At 38.2% G+C, this 21,486-nt stretch overlaps 1 protein-coding gene across 2 annotated transcripts; it reads right to left on the bottom strand.

Annotated features, from left to right (window-relative positions):
* Positions 1-1,345: 1,345 nt before the first annotated feature.
* vars2 (valyl-tRNA synthetase 2, mitochondrial) lies at positions 1,346-21,147 on the bottom strand. Of its 2 annotated transcripts, none has more exons than XM_086015194.1 (30): positions 20,929-21,147; positions 20,562-20,757; positions 20,345-20,426; positions 20,131-20,231; positions 19,879-20,006; positions 19,671-19,737; positions 18,404-18,501; positions 18,231-18,312; positions 16,973-17,092; positions 16,535-16,643; positions 16,146-16,234; positions 15,881-15,971; positions 15,597-15,724; positions 15,360-15,463; positions 14,186-14,267; positions 14,009-14,085; positions 13,737-13,824; positions 12,489-12,582; positions 11,794-11,864; positions 11,587-11,712; positions 10,271-10,375; positions 9,564-9,632; positions 8,295-8,373; positions 7,832-7,962; positions 6,698-6,850; positions 6,317-6,553; positions 5,180-5,291; positions 4,847-5,043; positions 3,193-3,342; positions 1,346-2,997 (listed from the first exon to the last, which is right to left on the bottom strand). In XM_086015194.1, exons 2-30 carry the CDS (start codon positions 20,742-20,744, stop codon positions 2,875-2,877), a joined length of 3,276 nt encoding a protein of 1,091 aa, XP_085871320.1. In that variant the 5' UTR covers positions 20,745-20,757; positions 20,929-21,147; the 3' UTR covers positions 1,346-2,874. The 2 variants fall into 2 exon arrangements, with proteins under 2 accessions (XP_085871320.1, XP_085871321.1); XM_086015195.1 differs by having other exon boundaries at positions 20,933-21,147.
* Positions 21,148-21,486: the final 339 nt, after the last annotated feature.

Genomic DNA, 21,486 nt, shown 5'->3' with positions numbered 1-21,486 from the left:
TTTTTGTGGGGAAGGGGAGGCATACTTACCATACATAAGTAAATACAAAAGATAGTTTTCAATCACCTGATCGGTACTTATTTGTCCGCCATGTTGGAGTTTTAGGTCAGGACAGTGGCGTGCAAACAACATTGACACAAGATTTAAATGCCACCCTAAATAACAAACACTCCACCCGGATGCTTCTTAAAGCAGTGTTTTTTAAACTGTTTTGAGCCAAGGCACATTAATTTAATTGAAAAAATCTCGGGGCTCACCACCAGCTGAAATTGTGAAAAAAAAGAAGCTATTTTAACAATATAATTGTTATATTGTTCATATAAGCATTTTTTTAAACATTGAATAGGAATTAAATAAACACAAAGAAAAAAGTATTTTATAATTTTTCATATTGATACTCAGGGTGCCTGTTTGGATAAACGTGTCACTAATTCGCTTGTCTCTAAACAAAGACAATTAGCTACCTGCTGCTGCTACCTAGTACCTACTGTTATGGAAGAGTACTACAATGTAGTAACTACATGATTGCGCTGCCAGGCGCTAGACCGCACAGGCACACAAATTAGATCATTTCCCACCTGACAATATCTCGGCAAAGAGTTTGAAAAATTTTGTCTTAAAGGGATGACAAAAGTGACAAAATGGCTGCCCTCTGAGCGAGCTAAAAACAGGTGGATTTCTCATATTCCACAAGCACAATATTAAACAGAATGCCATGTTTAGACTAGTGGGCCTGCATAGAACATATTCTGGAAAAAAATATGTTTGGGTTTGTTTGTTTTTTGCTGTCTGGTGTTCTGGTATTATGGATTGCTGCCCTATTTGTTGTATTTATTGTGTCTTGCAAATGAGCTGTTGCATCTCAATGGGTTCATCCCATATCAACCCATTCTATCCCAATGACAAACCGGTATTTATATGTCATCTTTTCACAGAAGGTCTGAAAAAGTCTAGTACTTAATGAGTTAATGAAGAATTTTCAACAACATTCTGATTCACAGGCCTGGAGTGGTCAGCTGGACAATCTGGTGCTTTCCCGGTGGGCAGGTCTGCTAAATGTGCTGGCTATTTTAGCCTGCACATTAACTTCCTCTGACTGGCAGATCAATTTTGTAATCAGCAAATAAAGTGCATTTGCGACATTTAACTTTATCACCTTCTTGTACAAATATACTGTACTACTACCTACCTCATACAGTTAGGCCATTATATATAGCATTGACTGCACTACCTTTATTATTGAGGTTGTCACAAAGTCACAATATTTAATTCACGGCTAGATACAACACCATTGTAACTATATTACACACCCTGTTTGTACAAAATAACACCTTTTGAGGCATGACACAGTCACAAGGTTGAATTTTAATGGGAACAAAGCATGCTGGAAAGCCTCCATGCACTAATTAGGGCCCCGGAAGTTGTGTGAATAGGTTTCAAATAAGAGCGCTAATGTGAAGTGCCGTGTTAGCTGCCTAACATGTTTCTGGTTTAACAGCTTTTGAGAAATTTGCCTTGTTAAGTGCAAAGTGTCTTATCCCATGTTAATATGTACACTTGCCTATAGTGTTGGGGAGGCTATTTCACTGGATCAATATGGGTGTATACAGGGTACAGGAGGGCGTATCGGTCAGAATACTTGAGGCAGGTTTGTTGCTGAGTTGGGGTTCTTCACTCAGGTTGTAAGGGATGGATTACAGATGATAATAATAAAGGTGCTAGACAGATGACAGCTGACTGCTGACAGATGACAGACGACTGATGACAGATGACAGAGTTTTTGGTCATGAACTCTGCAACCGAAACAAACTTCAACGTCTCTATCGACCTTGTAGAACACAACTGCGTGAACCTGCTCTTTCTTCCGCATTACTTAACTGCTCAGGGAGCACAGCGTCATAACATGCACGTACACAGTCACATGACACGAGGAGCCACAGCTATACGCGGCGAAGGCGTGATCAATGCAAACTACAATATTTACACCACTACAACAATGCAATGTCTTAGAGCCTTTTATACATATAGGACCCTTAACATTTTAACCAACTGGTCTTAGAGGGTGCTTGTTAATAGCTCAAACATTGTCCACACCTCCTGACAAATGTTTATTCTCGCCCTGATCTAAAATGGGCGGTGAAATGGGACTTTTCCCCTCCCACTTGTGTTGGCAGCCAAACACCACACAGTAATTCAGGGTTGTTTGATGTTGGCTATCAATTTTTCTACTCAAACACTCAATAATCACAAGAACAAAACAATACATCAACCTCCAACATGGCAGCTCTCTTTGAAGATGCAATAATAATAATGGTTGGAGTTTCCTGAAAAGTGATGATTGTGGAGGTGCAATCAAAAAATTTCAATATTCATCTTCAGTCACAATGTGGTAGCTGTTAAACATTCATGCAACTGTTAAAAAACACACATTTTAAAAATATCAATAAATGCATTTTATTTTCATACTCTTAAGTAGTTGCTAATTTAGCTTTGATAGGTTTAAATGCACTTTCTTTGTGTGAAAAGACAAAAAATACATTGCATATTATACATGCATACTTGACAACATGATGTATTAGTTTTTTTCATTTTTATATATTATATTATAATAATTGGATTATTTTAATGTTTACTTTTTAATCAATGGAGCTCAATTTCCCTATAAATTTTTGTAAATTGCTGACGGAGGGGGACACCACATAAAACTGTCTGTCCATTCACATAATGTACACACATAATCTAAATGGCTAAAGCCGGTACATTGACAGTAGGTATATGACACCATTGTGAAAATGTGAGAGCAAAAAGAGCATTACTTATACTACAGTTATTTCTGTTAACCCATGATTGTTGTTCTTTTGAAATGATGTGTCCTTAAGAACTTGGTGTATGACACTGCTCAACACCATTGGAATCGCTGCTGGTGGGACATTCTGTCATTTGCAGCACCTTAAGATGATCCTCAATAGTCTTCAACTCTTGCTGAAAGGCTGACATCTAAAATTCAAGAAGAGGAAGCAACACGTGGAATGAATTAACCAAAAAACAGAATATTTTTCATGTCTTAAAAAAGAGAGAACACTCAATTAATCTTCCTGGCAAACATTGCTTGGTATGTTATTTATTGCTTAGTATGTTATTTTTGTAAATAACCAAGTGCTAAGTGTCCAATCATGCCATTCCAGGGCTTACCTTACTCTCCATCTGCTGTCTGATGTGTGCTGGGACCTTAGTCAGGTAGTCTGGAGATTGGATTTTGCCAAGGATCTCATCTAGCTTGGGCACAAGCTTGCCTCTACGTTGAGTGAGCTGGGCCACTTGTTTGTTAATGTTCATGGCACTCTGGGGGAACATTTGAATGGATAATTTATTCGTGTGTTTATTCTCATCACATTCAGAAACTTTGATTATCCCCATGGGGCAATTAACCGCTTCTACCCCAATGACATATGTATATGTCATTTCACAATTGTTCTGAAAAAGTCTGGTACTGAATGAGTTAATCATGAAGGGCAAAACCGACCACAAACCACAAAAACGTGCCACAATAGAACAGAAAAAACATCCTTCCCCAAATTGTTCGCAAGGAGTTGGAATAAAACTGTCGAAAATGTCTTGGTAAACAAAATAATTAAGATTAAAGATGACGAGAGTGAGTCATAATTATTCTTCCCACTGTGAGCACAAACTCAGTGTGAGACAAAATATGTTTTTGAACTGACACACCCACTTAACTCAGGCCCCCTTTTACCCTAATGTTTGAAAAAAATATAAATAAACTCCTGGGATTGAATGGCTGGGCTGTGAAAAGACAAATAAATAAGACAATGGCAGGGAATGAATTAAAGGGGGAAATGAACCTCAACATTTTCTTGACAATATGTTCTATGTGCCTCCAGTATTGCGTTTGTGGAATAGGAGTTAAGCAGCAAAATCCACCCGTTTTTATCCATCTCAGGGGCGACCAATCACGGCTCACCTGTTTTCTGAAGCTGAGCCATGATTGGTCGTTACCTGAGCCCCGAGCAACTGTGATGTCATTTTCAGTCGACAGCAAGTAGCAAAACGGCCGCCCGCTAAAATGGAGCACTTAGCATTTTTGTATAAAGACTGCTTTTTCCACGTCCGTGTCCTGTCTGCTTCTGGGTCCATATTCTGTTCCGCACGTGAGTAGTCCGGCGCTCATGGAGCACTGCTCGGCAGACATGAGCAACTCCCGGGGTGAGATTATGGATTCTATTCAGAATCTTTCCACCACCGTGAACACGATGGCCATCCAGCCAATCTCCAGCGCTTTGCCGCAGATGTCACCACTTGGTCTAATCCGTCACTCCAGTTCGAATCAGGGAGTGATCGCTAGTGTTGTGTCATCATTACCAACAAGAACAGCAAGTTTTATTCAAATTAAAATCCGGTTGTTTAACTCATTCACTGCCATTGACAAGTACATTTACTAATTTCTTTTCATAGTCCAGCCATTCAATCCCAGGAATTTATTTATATATTTAAAAAAAAAAAAAAATTCAAACGTTAGGGTAAAAGAGGATCTGAAAATGTCTGAAAGTGAATGAGTTAAACCTATCTGTGTGATTTGGCATGGAATGACCCTGCTGCTCAAAAACAAAATTCAGGACTATTTTAAAGGTCCCTGATCTAAATCCTATTGACCATCCATGGAAGGAGTTGAAACATGCAGTCAGCAAAAGGCACAGCTGGAGCAGTTTTGTAACAAAGAGTGAAGTAGAAATTGTTTGACTCCAGCAATTGACTTCAAATGCTGTGCAACAAAATATGAAGTCAAACGTATACTGGCCAGTTTCTTTTGAGATAAGAGGCTGATTACTACCTGAAGAGGAAGATGCAGCTGGCACGTGCGATCCACAACACCTACAAGGCAGCCTTTGGGTGGGGGAGTGGAAGAGACAGCGGCGAGAGCTTCTTCAGGACAGTAGATATTGAAGCGGGAGACTCGGCTCAAAGTCCAAACGGCAGATCCAAAATGAAGGAGAATATGGGCCTGAATTGGTGAACATACCACCCACACTGAAACAAACAGGGACATACAAACCATAAATTTAGAATTTCCCCCCATAATCTGAATGCAGCCACAAATCATATTTTAGTACCAATTATCGGCTAATTGTTGATGGTGTTAAACTGCTTACGAGTGATGACCTACTATCGGGCTGTTCTTTGGTCAAACCACACTGAGCCCTAAGGAAGCGAGCCACTCTAGCCACTTCTTGGACCAGGAGGAAATCTCTTTCCTCTTCTGGAAAATGCCAGTGTTCCTGGCAGGATGCAAATGACAACAGAATTCAATTTTGGCCCACAATGCTGTGCACAGAATGAATTAATTACACGTCAACCCTTTCATGCATAGTGGTCACTACAGTGGACAGCTATTTAAAAGTTGCTTTCGCCTGTATTAATCAATCTAAATTTTTAAAAATATGTTTATTTTTAATGTTATTATTTAAAATATAAATATATTTTTTAGATTAATTAATATAGGCGAAAGCAACTTTTAAATAGCTGTCCACTGTAGTGACCACTTTGCATGAAAGGCTTAAAAAGCTTAATGGTAGACACTGTTCATACACCATGGGAATTTTGCGATACCATGTTGATACCATTTACGACACTTAATTATTATTATTATTTTTTAAATAGCGAATGGTGGTTGAAGAAAACAGAAGTTGTGGTGTTCGGTACCAGTGGCTGTTCTACATTCGACCCTGTTGACCTGGGCCCCCTGGCTTCATGTCTAAAGCCAACAGTCTCAAACTTGGACTTTAAATTGGACAGTAATCGTAAATTGGACCGGCAAATCAGCGCTGTTGTTCGTTAGGTCCAGTTTCTTTCATCTTAGACAGCTGGCTAAGGTAAAGCCCCTCCTTTCTCATCAGCATTTAGAAACAATAATCCATGCCTTTGTTGCATCTCGGCTAGATTACTGTAATGCACTTTATTTTGGAGTCAGCCAGTCCTCCATGAAGCATCTCCAGTTGGTCCAAAATGCTGCTGCTCGCCTCCTAACTGGAGCTCGGAAGACGGAGCACATAACACCAATTCTGGCCTCCCTTCGCTGGCTCCCAGTGCATTTTAGGGTTCATTTTAAAATGCTTCTATTCCGTTTACAAATCCTGATAATGGCCTCACCCCGGCGTACCTCTCCGAGCTCCTCCACTCCTACGCACCGACGGAAATGCTAGCTTGTGCATTTAATATTAGCGTTTCGCCACAGAGACAACTTGGCTTCCCTTGGGAGGGGGCGGGGGGAGTGAAAGTAAAAGTGAAAAAGTAGTAGTGGTACCAGTTGAGACGAGCGGGGGTAAGGCTGGAGACACAGGCTCCTCTGGGCCGCAGCTTCAGTTCTGAATGGCTGGAGTCTCTGCCACAGTTCCTCAGTAAGGAACGGCATGATTGGCGAGAGGAGGGCCAGAGATGCAGACACGCAGTGATAGAGGACGACACTTGCTGCCGGTCTGCCGCCGGGCTGCGTGAACCCTGTTCCTTCATTTTGCTTTTGTAGCGCAGGTTTCACACTCTCCTACAAAACGCGTACACAGATACAAAGGGACGTGACAAAAAGAAAAAAAAAAACAACAACAGTCATCTTTCCCTCTTTGCTGTTTATATCAATCTTTTATACATTGTATTTAATTATAGAATACTGTTATGTGTGTGTCCTCACCATATAGACATCGCACAGGTTGTGGACCCAGAAGGAGTACAAAGCAGCAGTGACAGCGTGCAGCTCATATTCTTCAAAAGCCTTCTCTACTTGTGCTACTGTGCTGTATAGTCGGGAGCAGATCCACCGGTCCATACTGCTCAAATGAGACACCTAATGATCAGAAATGGAAAAGTAAGAAAAATATTTTAGTATGTTTTTTTGGAGCGAGGATATATTTCTGGGGTCACCAAAGGCTATAATATTCTTTGTTTACTTTGACTTTAGGAATAAACCAAAAGCAGCAGTTTGTACAGAATAATTGAGCCACTAGGGTCACCCTTCTGTTGAAAAAAAAAACCTATGAATAAATACCCACAATAATCTGCTGAAATAAACAGTGTGCGATCATTTTAGAGTTTTGGGAAGTTTGCACAAGCACACAATATAGCATGATGATGCGGAAGCTGGTCTAACAACCGGGCAAAATATGAAATATCCAATTATGTAGTACTCCATGAAAGTAAACTGATTATCTTTGTATTGAATCAAAACAAATCAATATTTTTACCTACTTTGTGACATGCTATATTTCAAAACAGTAACTGAATTATAATTGTTTGTGCACTGTCAAAGTGAAATAACGTCTTTTTTGGAAAATTTAAACATGTTTTTTTTTTTTTAAATCAGATTCATCAATTAATTGACAAAACAATAAATAGATGAATCAATTATTAAAATAATTGTGAGTTGCAGCCCTATTTGACTTGAAGCCATTAATAATATTGCGTATGACAAAACTTCTTTCATCTCTGCATTTCTGTGCGCCCGGGTCATTTCAGTGCACTGTGACAATTGCTGCCAGCCTTATCAAAAGGAGTGAATTTTTGACGAAAAAAAGGGAAAGTTTATAAGAACATGAAATATCTTGTCGATGTAGTGCAATTGAATATAGGTTGAAAAGGATTTGCAAATCAGTGTATGCTTTTTCTATTTACGCTTTACCCAGCATTCTATCTTCATTGGAATTGCGGTCGTTGAATTGCAAACACAACAAATGTCATTTAACAATAATGTAAAACTGTAGTAATAATACTGGATAAATTTAAAAAAATGTTTTCTATGTTGCTCAACATTTGCAAAAGCTGGTTGTACCTCCTCCAGGTTCCCCACTGGTGCAGTGTTGGCACCCAGCACGCCAAGCGTGAATCTCAGCGTCTGCCACATTTTATTACAGAAATGTCTGCAGCTCAGGACCTGAGATATTGATAGACTGATATCTTCTCCTAAAATAAAGACGAAAAAAATTGACATTGTTTCAACATGTACTCTGCTTCCTCGTTTGCTCTAGTATCTTTGAAATTTAACAAAGTCCGAAACTAAAGAGGCTCTAACTGACAGTCTTTCTGATGTGTAGAAATGCAGAAAGTATCTCTTCTTATTCTTCATCTTTTTATGCTTCAAGAATACTTTAATTAGCAACAGAAATTAGATTATTTTCAAATGTAAAATAAGATTGATTGCTTGTGAGTGGTCTGGTTCTCTGTGTAGTGTGCAACAAAACGGAAAAGCGGAGCGAACACTGAGGAATTCGAAGTGTGGCAAAACATTCACTCACCTATCATTTTGTGAGAGCAAAGGGCAAATCTCAGAGCATCAGTTCCACACTGAGGGATCCCCTTAGGGAAGTCTTTCCTCTGAGGGAAGCAGATGGAGTAGTTAGATTGATGAGAACGTGTGTATATGTGTGTGTGTGTGTGTGTATATATATATATACATATATATATATACATGAATATATATATATGTATAAAAATATATACATGAATATATATATGTATATATATACATGAATATATATATATGTATAAAAATATATACATGAATATATATATGTATATATATATATATATATATATTCACACACATATATATATATATACATGTACATATATATATATATATATATATTCACATATATATATTCACACATATATATGTATACTATATACATATAATGTATATATGTATATATTAGTGCTGTCAAGAGATTAATTAATATTTTCTTAAATTTGTCCATGATTGATCGTGATTAATCGCATCTTTAAATTAAAATTTTCTACGACACTTGCAACAGACATATTTACTTGAGTAAAATCTTGGTATTAATGTGGAAGAAAAATTTCAGTATATTTCAATTCAAAGACTGTTCTAATAGCTCTCTTTGACTGTTGAATATGATTCTTTTCCTGTAACGTACACAGTTGAACGATACGCCAAAGACGTACAACTAATACGGTATTTGAATTTGGCTTTGCAAAGTGCACAAATTATTTGGGATTTCTCCAATAAGCCGTCAAGCAACTTTTTAAAGTAAAACTCCATCTTTGTGCCAGTAACTGTTCTTTAAGTTTGGCTGCAAAGTGAGCAGAGGTTGGCTGGCTCAGGAAGTAAATAAAACTGAGTTAATTTTTTTTAACGCATTATGACGTTTAAATTAATCTCCAAAGTGAACGCTTTAACAGCCCATATAAAGCCAATATATTTGTAAGTTATTTATTTCTTTTTCTAAATGTTCATATTCCTTTCCTTTTCTTTTTACTTTCTTTATAGAATGATTGAACGGAAAAATTTGTTTTTTTTGTTTTTGAGTCAGTATTAAGGGACATGACTTGAAAAGCTTCTGGCTTCTTCCTGCCCCTTTTAAACATGAACAATATTATTTTGGCCGACGATTAATTTAGCTTTTGTTTGCTCATACCGTTCACACCGTTCATCCCTGTTTTTTTTAACATGTTCAATCAAGTATGTTTAATAAAAATAAATAAATAAAGAGCACACACATTCAGTCGGAAAGGAAATACGATTCAGAACGAGGGGATCTGACCTGAGCTTCCATGGCAACCACTTGCTCCCTGGGGTCAAGGTTCCCATCTTTAACTTTCTGTTGAAGCCTCTGAGAGGAAAAAAAAAAAAATTATATAGATGGACTTTTTTTATACTACTGCTGTTACTACTACAACTCGGACAGGGACAAAATTGTTTTACCCTTCCACAAAAAAAAGAAAGAAAAAAAACAAAGGCCACTGAAATAACTTGAAAGTGACAAACGTAATAATAAATTTAAAAGAAAATCATTGAACTGGATTTGAGTTGCGGTCCAGCAGAATTGAAAATGAAAGTCATGAAACTGCCAAGGACAAAAATGTCGTTGACAATTGTTGACCAACCTTTTGAGGCAATCGCTGCCATCAAATTATTTCAGTAACTCTCAATGAGACTTCTGCACCTGTCAGCGGGAATATCCGTCTGTCAGCGGGAATATTCGCCTACCCTTATGAGCAAACTGCTCCGGCTGTCTTGGGTTTTAAGTGTGCGTTTTCCACAGATGTTCAACAGGATTTAGGGCCCAATGTTTTCTTCTTAGACATTAAAAATTGTATTTTTCTTTAAACTGTGTGTTACAAGGACATTATCTTATTAGAGGACCCGTGACCTACGTCTGATATAAGGTTTTCTGACACTGCGTGATACATTTGGAACAACTGAAAGACTGGTGGTTATTGACAGAAGAAATGTTGCTATGTTACACACCTCCAAGGAAACTCCATGTATAACATCCAAGGGGTCGATGACATTTCCCAAGGATTTACTCATTTTCCTACCATGTTTATCCCTCACCAGAGAGTGAAGTAGTACCTGAGAATCACGAAACAGAAATAATGTTTAAAAAAAACTGTACATAGCACTTTAAATATGGAACATATTAAACAAATCCAAAAGAATACGGAACATTTAACAGTATTATTAGAAATAGACAAACTGATCTAAATTACCCGGAATATTACACTAACAAGGACAGGAAAATTAGCGTTATGAATTATGCGGTTAATGGAATTAAATTTTTTCTCGATGTGGGTCCAAAACTAGCAAAAGGAATAGTTTGCATGGGGAAGAAATTTGCTGAGGAGGACTATGGAGAAAGTTACACTCGCTGTCCTTGGGGACTCTTGACAAAAAGGAAATGATAGATATTGTAAACAAGTACATGAGTAAAACTTCCACTGACGGGAATGGAAACAATATGCCCATGATAATGAATATAATTAAGGAAATTGTTGAGCTATGACAACATGCAGTATATGTAACTTGTCATTCAAATCATGAACATTTCCTGACAAAATACAAGTTGCAAGTTATTCCTTTTGATATAGCTGTTTGCTATTTGAAGGCCTTTCTCCTTGTCATCACAATTCTCAAAGATATTGGAAAACTGTGCTGACACAGACAATTTCATTGAAAGGAAAATGAATAACGGGGGGGTCAGTATGGTTTGAGATTAAATGGATCAACTTCTATGGCATTAATGGAGCAAGTAGAGGAGATAAAGGGATGTAAAGAAAACAAAAAAATATACAGTGGGAATTTAAAAAGAAAGTTTTTAATAAGATTATGAGATTTTCCTCACAAAGATGAAGATGTAGAGGGGTGGCACTTGACTGGCTAAAAGGCTTCACTATTAATAGGAAGTAATTTGTCCAGTTGGGTAATTACAAGTTAGAGTGCTTAAACATTAGCTCTGGTGTCCCACAGGGGTCAATCTTGGGACCCTGATGAATTGAAATGTGTTGTTTTTGGAGACAATACAAAAACTGTTCTGGGGAGAAGCTGCAGCAGCTTTTAGAGGTGGACTTAAATGAAATGTGCAGATTGAACTTTTCCCAGGTCCCACCATAAGTGATCATTTAGATCGTAAGGACGGGGCATGGCAATTTAAGTTTTTGCTTCCTTCTGTCCCTTCTCCAACTTCATTTGTAGAGTCTCTGTTTATTTGTTGAGTTTCGATTGTTCGAGCGAAATAAAGCTCAGATGAAATCAAATCAGATTTGAGCCACTCATTGTCCAAGTACCTGTTTAAAAGGCAACTGGCCTGTCAGCTCTGTACCCAGCATTACCATCCTCGCTACCCAAAAGAAGATTAGATCACTGCCTGTCTCCAGGATGGAATTTGGGTAGAAGCGCTGAAAATCTCTAGTCTGTAGAAGGAGGGTGTAATTAGAGTCTATACCATCAATGATGTCATAAATGACTCCGGGCTGCTGGAGGTGAAGCGTTACCTTTTGAGGCCAGCCCAACATAGCGAAAGGAAACAGCGCAGAGGAGAACCAGGTATCCAGAACATCAGAGTCTGACCCACACAACATGCCCATAAAAAAGATTTCATCAAACAAATGAGTGTCATATTTGATTATACTTTCACAATTTCTCAATAAATCAGGTGTTTCTCACTTTCAATAGAGACAGGTAAAAATCTGTGCTGCTCCCTTTGTGACTGTGATCTTTTATGTGCTGCGAGTATCCAGATTGTGGCAGCAGCATTTCTGCAACTGCAAGTATGCAGTGCAGTTCAATTTGCCATGCTACAGTTTGGAAGGGTAAAGTAAAGTCTGACCTGCATTGCATTGTAATTTTGGGTATTCTCGATGGCAATAGCTCAGTCAATGGCATAAATGTGTGACCTGATATGCTAATTAATTCAACAAGGACTCATGGCACATTGACCAGTGTTTTGTGCTACTCGTAATATACGGTTACTATGTTGACATGACGACAAAGTAAATTTATTGTTTCTTTGTGTTATTAAAAAAGTGCTCACATGGTTCCGAATGAATGTCTAAAAATAATGTAAAAAGCATAAGTTGTTGGCAATGTTCTAATCTGTTCTCTTGGTAGCCTACACAATTTTTGACAATGAAAACACCAATATTTCATTTTATACAATATAAAAATGGGATTAAAGAGGTTAGTGTACCCTGAGTCAAACAGATGTCCTGTGGTTTCACTCCATATTTGACAGCTGCTCTCTGACGGGCCTCGTCCTCGTTACTTCCCCAGACCCATTGGTCCTAATAAGAACAGAAACAACAATATTTCCACCTTTGGATGGGAAAAAAACTTAATACTGTTGTACCACCGCTACACAAATTCTAAACCATATTTCTCTTCCACACTATATGTCATACCATATTCAGTACATACATATATACACACACACGCACCAACCACAACTTAATGACCACTTGCACAATATAATTATATGCAATATAAGGAACACATAAAATATTCTGCCTCTACGAAGTAATAATTATAGTGTTCAGTTTTGACCAACATTTTCAGAGAGGTATCCATTTAATCATATTTTTGTTTCTTTTTTGTAGCTGTAGTTTGCAACAGCCCATAATTGTACTGCATCATACTAAGAGAAGGGCCAAATATGTTTGACTCTGTCATGCAATATTAGATAAAATGAGATACGAATTTAATTCATTCCATGACCATGTTTGCAACTCAAATCATCTTTCCCAAATGGAAATTCCATTCATCCGTTCCTGCATCCCCAAACAATATACCCCAAAAAATTGCAAGTTTTTTTTTATTTTAATAAAAATAGAACACTATATGATTTGACTTTATAAACACATATACGATGATTTTTTTTTTTTTTATTCTATTTAACAATTTTTGTCAAGCGCTCATTTAATTCAATGTGCTGTTGCCTGCCTTGGCCAGCTGGAGGCAGTATAAGACAGACGTATGTATGTATGTATGTATGTATGTATGTATGCATGCATGTATATCAAGAATCTCAAGTTTGACCTGTGAAAGCACAAAATCGACCTAATGAGGGCTCGTATCTCAAACATGTATAAGTCGGGTCACTCGTATCTCAAAGCACCACACATTTACTCTAAAACAGTTGGGTTAAAAATAACACAATTTTGGGTAAAAAATGGACCGATCCACTAATTGGGTCAATTTGACCCACTTTCTTGCATTGTTTTGTACAAAACAGCCCATTTTTTTAGGTCGTTTTGTGCAAAACTACCAATTTTTGGGTTGTTTTTGCATAAAACAGAAACTTGGTTTAGGGTTTATTGACCCAACTAGTGGATCGGTCCATCTTTGACTCAGAATTGGGTTATTTTTAACCCAACAGTTTTTAGAGTGTACAGGTATAAAGCAGTCCGGTTAGATAGCCATGATGATAGCAAAGCCCAACCTCTTGTTTGTCAGTAGTACTAGGAAACTCCACTCTGTAAGCAGGGATCTGATGCCCCCACCACAGCTGCCTGGAAATGCACCAATCACTGTAAAGCAAACAGAGTTGCATTGTTCACACCCATACAATGAAACAAGAATGCATTCATCAGATGAATCGTGTTATTTCAAACTCATCACGAAACAATAGATGACACACAGCTGTTCACATTTCAACAAATGTTACATTATGTGAACTTAGCCAATGTGAGTCAAAGGTCAGGGCAAGCCTACCTGATGTTGGACAGCCAGTTCTTCCATGTTTTAGTGTAAAAGTGAGGGATGATTTGCAGCTGACCATCCTCAACAGCCTGACAATAAAAGAGTGTTGACACTGAGTGTTTCAGATATCAGCCAGCGCCACTATTACCAAGAAAAAAAAAATCATATCACCAATATTACCAATGTTACCTGTATAGCTTTTTGAGCCATTCCGTGACAGCGGACAAACCATTGCTTCTTTAGAAGAGGCTCGATCACATCCCCTGAGCGGCTTAGAAATGTGGGAAATAATTTGGAAAAACATGATAAAAACACAACATTACTTCACAATATGTGCATTTTGTTAAAAAAATAATAATAATAAGGTTTGTTTTCCCCACACTCGTTCCATCCACTGAGCCCAGTATACTGGCCTCACTCAACAAGTGGGTGCTGAGTCAGTATTTGTAGCCACATGTCAGGATCTGGGGACTCCCTGGTTCGTGACACATAAACAATAGACATGCTTGCATGCAATTCAAATCAGGAAGCTGCCATTGTTTATGCCTTTAGGGTCCCTGTCTGCCCTTCTGCGTTTCAAGTCAGCGTTTCACAAAAATCTGAATTATCCCCAGTTTAACATAACATGTGTCATTCCCTCTTTTGACAAGGAGTAGGTTTAAGCTACAGTTTTTCCAGAGAGCCATGCAAGGTCGTCATCTCACATGGACAGAAATAAACTGTTGGAAGATAAAACCACGGTTAAAAATAAATGTATATAATTTATATATAAGAGGCACGGGGCACGGATGGGTGGATACATTTTTTATTTTTACCAGACCACAAATAGGGGTTATCTTAGAGTCAGCTTGAAGATAATATAAATGCCCATCCATATAACAGACCAATGTTTAGCTATTATCTTAATGGTTGAGATTATGATCAATGTTACTGCAGTAAAAAAAATATGAGAATGAATTTGTGTGCTGTGCTGTGCTGTGCTGTACAGAGCTCTACGAGTGATGTTATGGCATTTTGTCTATTGCCTACTAAAACTGTCAAAACTGTCTTCTGATGTTATCCCATCAATTAAAACCCACAATAATAAAATCCACATAGAGGCATTCAATCTTGAATATGATCAGTACTTGTGTCATCATAAAACATATTTCATTTGTTTGCTACAGCAGCATCTGTCAAAGGGCAATCAAGCTCAACAGATATTAGAAGCCAATGAATAAATATGTTGTTAAATTAGAATTACTACTTTAAAAACGGATCATTATAATACTTAGGACATTTTTTTTTGATAATGTTATTGTTTTAAATATTTAGGATTGTGTAGCTGATGTTAATAGCCGGACAGTTTATGGTGTTGGCGTACCTGCAGATAGGTAAGGTCATGGCGTGCTCCTTCTTTCCTCTGAACAGCTTTTTCTCAACCAGAGCGTTTACTACCAGCTGCCTGGCATCAAAACGCTTCACTCCCTTAACACATCCAAAGAGAAATAATATGAAGTATAATATGAGCTGTTACAGAATAAATCACCGCCAGCATCTCCAAATAAATTCCTATAAACTTTTTTTTTTTTAAGGGAATATGACAGTAAAGTTCATGCACCTCCAGCCACTGTCCACAGAGCGGAGTCATCTTCCCATCTCCTCCAATCACAGTGAGGCGTGGTAGAGCATGTCTCTGTGACAACAGGAAGTCTGTGTGGTCATGAGCAGGAGTAACCTTTACAGCACCTAAAGACAAAGAGAGTTCAGCAAAGAGGTCAACAGGAATCAAGAGTCTTCCCCCGCACACAAATTGTAAACAATATTATGGAAACTGCAGTGAAGTTACTATGAATGTTGAACTGTTTTATTTTCTTGTGACCGTGTCTAAAATAGGCAGTAGACCTGTGCCAAGCTCCATGTCCACAATTGCATCAGTGATGATGGGCAGCAGTCTGTCACTGAAGGGGTGGCGGCATTGCTTTCCATGAAAATCCTGGAACAAAAAAATAATTAAAACTAAATTGATTTTTTTTTTTTTTAACTCCTAAATATGTTTACTAAAAAGACATTTATATGTCAACAATCTACATGGTTTCTGCATTTTGACAGAATACCATGGGTCACCCAAAATTCCAATGAATCGAAATTCCAATCAAAAAATTCTAGCCTGGTATCGAGGATCGTCAGGGTGAACAGCTACAGCCACATCTCCCAGCATAGTCTCTGAACGGGTTGTTGAGACCATTATTTCTCCATCTGAATGGTTTGAAAAAGAGAACACAAGGAGTGATGTCTGGCCTTTTAACAATCCTCAGAGTGAGGACTAAAATACACAGTTCGGTAGCTTTTTGTCACTATGGTCCATGTTTGTGAAACAGCTTGCCTGTGGACCTAAGGACTGCCAAACCAGTCTCATTCAGCTATGCACTTGCGTTTACAACAAGGCACAATCATGTTGACAAAATCATTCTCACAAAACACTGGATCGTCCAAAATGTCTTGGTAATCAGATGGATGGATAACTGAAAGTATTTCCTGTCTGCCATCAATACTCACTGTGACCATCTATAGGGTATGCAAAGGTGAGCATGGTTCCAAATTCCACTTTGTGTTCATAGTTCGGCACAGACAGCATGGTTTTCCCAGATAGCTCCTTCGAATCAACCTGAGCCCAAAAAATACATCTGGTAAGAAAGTGGACCGATTTTCATTATTGAGAATCAAAACAGCAATTTGACTGGGAGGAAAATGTGAACAACCATCACATGATTCCAAAGCTTTTAATGCCATCTTGTGGTGTTGAAATGGATTGATTTGTGGGCCATAATACAGGAACAGGAAATATAATACATTAATGGGCAACCATTGGGTACCAAAAAGATACAGTTACAGTGCATATGCAGACTGTTTTCAAGTTTGATTGCACAAGCGCAGAGTGAACTTCTTTAACAGCACTGGGTATCCATTGTACACAGAAGGTATATATTTTACCACCTCTATGTCTGAGATGGCGGACTCCAGAGCACAGCTCCAATTGATGAGACCCTCGGAGCGATAGATCAGACCGGCATCACACAGACGCACAAAGGCCTCAGTTACTGCCTTACTGAAACCCTGAAACAAAAGACACAGGAATAAAGGACAGCTACCATTTTCACAATGATAGTCATGGACAAATATAGAATGTCATATTGTTACCACTAAAAATAATGTTGAAAAATTAAAAATAACATCTTCAAGAGCGTTTCAGTGGCACACATAAAGTACTGTTACCGCCATGCCAAATTACTTTAAATTTTTGATTGTCTTCTGTTAGTAAGCACTTGCCTGTGTGCCTTTGTGCACAGAGTTCTGAGAAATACTTTGTTCCACAATAAAATCATAATTTTATTAGTAACCATTATACTATCGCACAATTTTTAAAAAGTAGGACGCCATCCAAATCTGAGCGATCCTTATTTTTGTGCAGGTTGAGTCATCTTTAAAGGGGAAGTAATCCAAAAATGTCTTTACAATAATATGTTCTATGCAGCTCTACTAGTCAAAACTTGATATTATGATTAATATTGTAATTGTGCAATATGAATTAAGCAGCAAAATCTACCTGCTTTTGTCCATCTCAAAGGGCGGCCATTTTGTCACTTACTGTCGACTGAAAATGACATCACAGTTGCTCAGGTAACAACCAATCACGGCTCGGTTTCAGAAAACAGGTGAGCTGTGATTGGTTGTTACCTGAACCTTGAGCAATTGTGATCTGTGTCGACAGCAAGTGACAAAATGGCCGCCGCCTAAGATAGAAAAAAAACGGGTGGATTTCGCTTCTTTACTCATATTCCACAAACGCAATTGTAATCAAAATGCTGTGTTTAGACTAGTGGCAGCGCATCCAAAATATTACTGTAAAAACATTTTTTGGGTTGACTTCTACTTTAAGTCACTGTTTAAGGTCTGCTGGCCTTTCAAACCCCAAGCTACAGTTTATTAAACCCCATCATCCACCACGCCCATCCATTTACGATTTGTCTAAATCTATCTTATGATTCTATTTCTGGAAGCATTTCATGTAAGTACGGTCTCAATTTTGATGTAAGTTTGAGGTCCCAAATATTGTTCCTTTCCCTGTAAAATGACTATGTGAATTAAAGGAAATACTTTACAATCCACATGCTTGCGTAGTTAAAATGTGGAACCATTCTGTTTCCCGATCAGTAGACTACATTTTATTCAGTACAGTTCAAACGTGCCTTACTTTATCCATGGTGAAACAGGCTCTACTCCAGTCCAAGGAAGCGCCCAGTTTCCTCAGCTGGTGATATATCTCATCTCCTTTCCTGACACAAAACCAGCGTAAACATGTATTCAAAAATGACCACACCATAAACATAGTGATATACTGTGCTAGAGATAAAGAGGAAGTCTCACTCATTTTTCCATTTCCAAACCTCCTGCAAAAACTCTTCTCTAGTGAAGTCTTGCCTGTGCTTCCCTTCCTCTCGAAGCAGCATCCTCTCCACCACACTCTGATTCAAACATATAAATTTAAGATGCAGTTTTTCAGTAACAAATATATAGAGTGTTTTATTCATGATTCAGACTGGTGGCTTTAATCATGAGCATCCAATTCAAGCTACAGCTACACTATCGTCACTTGCTCATTCCACCGAGATCCATCACTTGAGTTGAGTGAAAAAAAAAAAAAGCCATTAAAAAGCTAATCATATAGTTTTGATTGAATGTCTAAGAGACAACAAGAGTATATTCACTGTTGTAATTTGCAGTGTTGTCATGAGTAATAAGCAAACAACCGCCTCATTTCATGAATCATTATCTTTAATCGTATTTTTAAAACCACTGTTAGAAGTTGTTTGGGTGAGTTGTTTTTGTAACTGATAAATGGCACACTGATAGGAAATTTTAAGAGGGACTTTTTTTTAATCAGGACACTGGTTGCAAGTCATGGTTGACAAATATGTTCATATTTTACAGTTTTGAAGTGATGAGGCTGGAATAGAAAACTCATGACTCAGTATGACCAATAACACCCTCCCTGCAAACTTGGCCACGCCCATTTGTTGGTCTTACTTTGGGACTTGGACATTTTGAAAACATATATGATTTGACAGAATTGTTTGCACATAGATTTCATTCCAGCAAGTTATTACCATGGATACATTCTGCAAAATCCACCCAGATGTTTCATGGGCACTGGTTTCTGCTTCATGCTAGCACCACGTGGATTCCCGAAAAAAGTGAAATGTTATGACGAAAGAATGATCCCTAGTTTAGGACTTACAGAAGAGTCCACCCCTGGAATTCATTGAGTTTTTTTCTATTCAGGAGATGTCCCTTGACAATACCAATTGGTGTCCAAATTTGCCATGGTTTAGTGGCTAATTGAGGAGGATCCATCAAAGGATCCAGCCTGCAAAGGATCCTTGAGGACGCAGAGGCCTATGTGTCCTGGATCGTCCCTGAGGCCTCCTCACAGTGGGACATGCCCGGAACACCTCACCGGGGAGGCGTCCAGAAGGCATCCTAACAAGATTCCTGAGCAACCTCATCTGGTAAAACTGTAAATTATCAACGGATTTGATTTACCAACTTCTTCAAGTTTGCACCACTGTTAGGAAAATCCCCTCTTAAATACTCAATTATGACAAAAGAGGGGTGAGAAACTGAACTTCTTTACCTGTGTTGCTATACCAGCATGGTCACACCCTGGGACCCAAAGTACTCTTTGGCCCTGCATCCTTCTCCTAGTGGATTGAACAAAGCATAGAGTAAACCTGATCAATCGTTCATCCAACAGCATTACAATTATAGCAAAAAAAAACCCATACATTCATAAGAAAAAAAAAAAAAAGACAACATTCTGAATCTGTTTTTTTTTTTTTTACCATCGAACCAAAGCATCTTCTATTGCTACAGTCAGAGCATGGCCCAGATGCAGAGTCCCTGTCACGTTTGGTGGTGGTATACACAAAGAGAAGTTCTGATCCACAGCATGAGATGACTCATGAACATCCTAAAGAGAACAACACGTCACGTAATACATACCACGACCTAAATCGACAAACACCTAACAAAATGGATGTTAGCATCTACTTCAGGGGTCACCAACATGATGCATGATGTTAAAAATATCTCACATGGTGCTCAGGTGTGAAGAATCCCTCCTTCTCCCACCACTGATACCATCTGGATTCCACATAATCTGGACTGTATGAGGCTGGGAATGGTAAATTTGTGTCTGCCAAAACACATTCACAAGTAGTAAAACATGCTTTTCAGTCCTGCAGAATGACAACAACAAGAAAATTGATATTGGGGGTGTGGGGTGTTGGAGTAACAGGACAAACTTGCCTTTCTTTGCTCCAGGTGGTGTATGAGCAGTGTAGAGAAATCTCTCCTTCTCACTCCATTTTATAGCGTCTTCTTCAGCAGTCTAGAAACAAAAACATAGTTGGAATAAAACCTGAAGATTAGATAATAAGCAAAAACCTAACAAATGTTTGGAGGTCATAAGATGATTGTGAATGCTTTTGAAAGGGGCAGTCAATGGACAAATGTTCCTACTTACAAGGTGTTGAGTGGATAGTATGGCGTTCTCCCTCTGTTTTTTCCGCTTCTGTTTTTCAATTTGGAGACGAGAATGTGAGCTTGACTTGGGGGCGGATAATGTTGAAGGCTTGGGCGAATTACTGGAACAGAACCTGATCGCTTTACTCTTTGTGAGCCTTTGAGCAGGACCTAACGACCACATCCTCAATGACAAGCTACACACGGAGCCCGGAAAAAAATGTTTTTATTATGTTTTAATGTTATAACATCGCCTCTCAATGACTGATATCATTTCAAACAATGAAAATGAAAAACAGGAATACGTTTTCAATATCATATATATGCTTATCAGAGCTGACTTCTTATTTACAGGATGGATTACTTACTTGCCTGTCAAAGTATTGAGAAACGCCTTCAACGACCTTTAAATCCTCATTCCTTGTAAAACCTGCATTTCTGTAATGTTACTTGTTATGCTTTTAAACATTAAGTTGGCATAGTCCCGTGATAAACGTGTCATTTGAAAATATTTAGCAAGATAAATAATACAAAGGAAACTTTATGTCAGCATGTGATTGTTGTTTGGTGACGGTCTATTTTGGATAACGGACGATAGGAACTCAGGAAAGAAGTTCCTGCTGTCCGTCTGCAAATATCATCCCCCACGTCAAAATTACAGTAAACACACAAAACGGAAATAGATGATCCTGTTGGTTTTCAAAACAAAGCATTCTCACCGTACAACTTTAAAAGCACAGCTAAAACAAAGTATTTGTTGTAATAGAAAAGCAAATAAAACACTAAACTACGTTTTCTTTTAACACCCAATACATTTGGACTCATACGTAGAAGTTATGATTAAAAAAATATTGATTTTTGACATTCAATAAGACATTTCCGTTCCGACTCCAGCTAACTATTGGTCATTCTCGAAAATTGACTAT

The sequence above is a fragment of the Filicampus tigris genome, chromosome 18 (assembly GCF_054856515.1).
Source record: "Filicampus tigris isolate MCC_2025a chromosome 18, RoL_Ftig_1.0, whole genome shotgun sequence".
NCBI classification, from domain to species: domain Eukaryota; kingdom Metazoa; phylum Chordata; class Actinopteri; order Syngnathiformes; family Syngnathidae; genus Filicampus; species Filicampus tigris.
The sequence above is the reverse complement of the archived record's forward strand: the minus strand, read 5'-3'. Positions and strand labels throughout refer to the sequence as shown.

What these genes read in the sequence shown, in the direction of transcription:
- vars2 (XM_086015194.1), bottom strand. Translation starts at nt 20,744, where the DNA reads ATGTGGTCGTTAGGTCCTGCTCAAAGGCTCACAAAGAGTAAAGCGATC. An exon ending in ATGCTGGTATAGCAACACAG is followed by an intron (nt 18,502 to 19,670) that starts GTAAAGAAGTTC and finishes TGTTTGAATCAG; the next exon opens with AGTGTGGTGGAGAGGATGCT. An exon ending in ATGACCTTACCTATCTGCAG is followed by an intron (nt 14,268 to 15,359) that starts GTACGCCAACAC and finishes CACATTTCTAAG; the next exon opens with CCGCTCAGGGGATGTGATCG.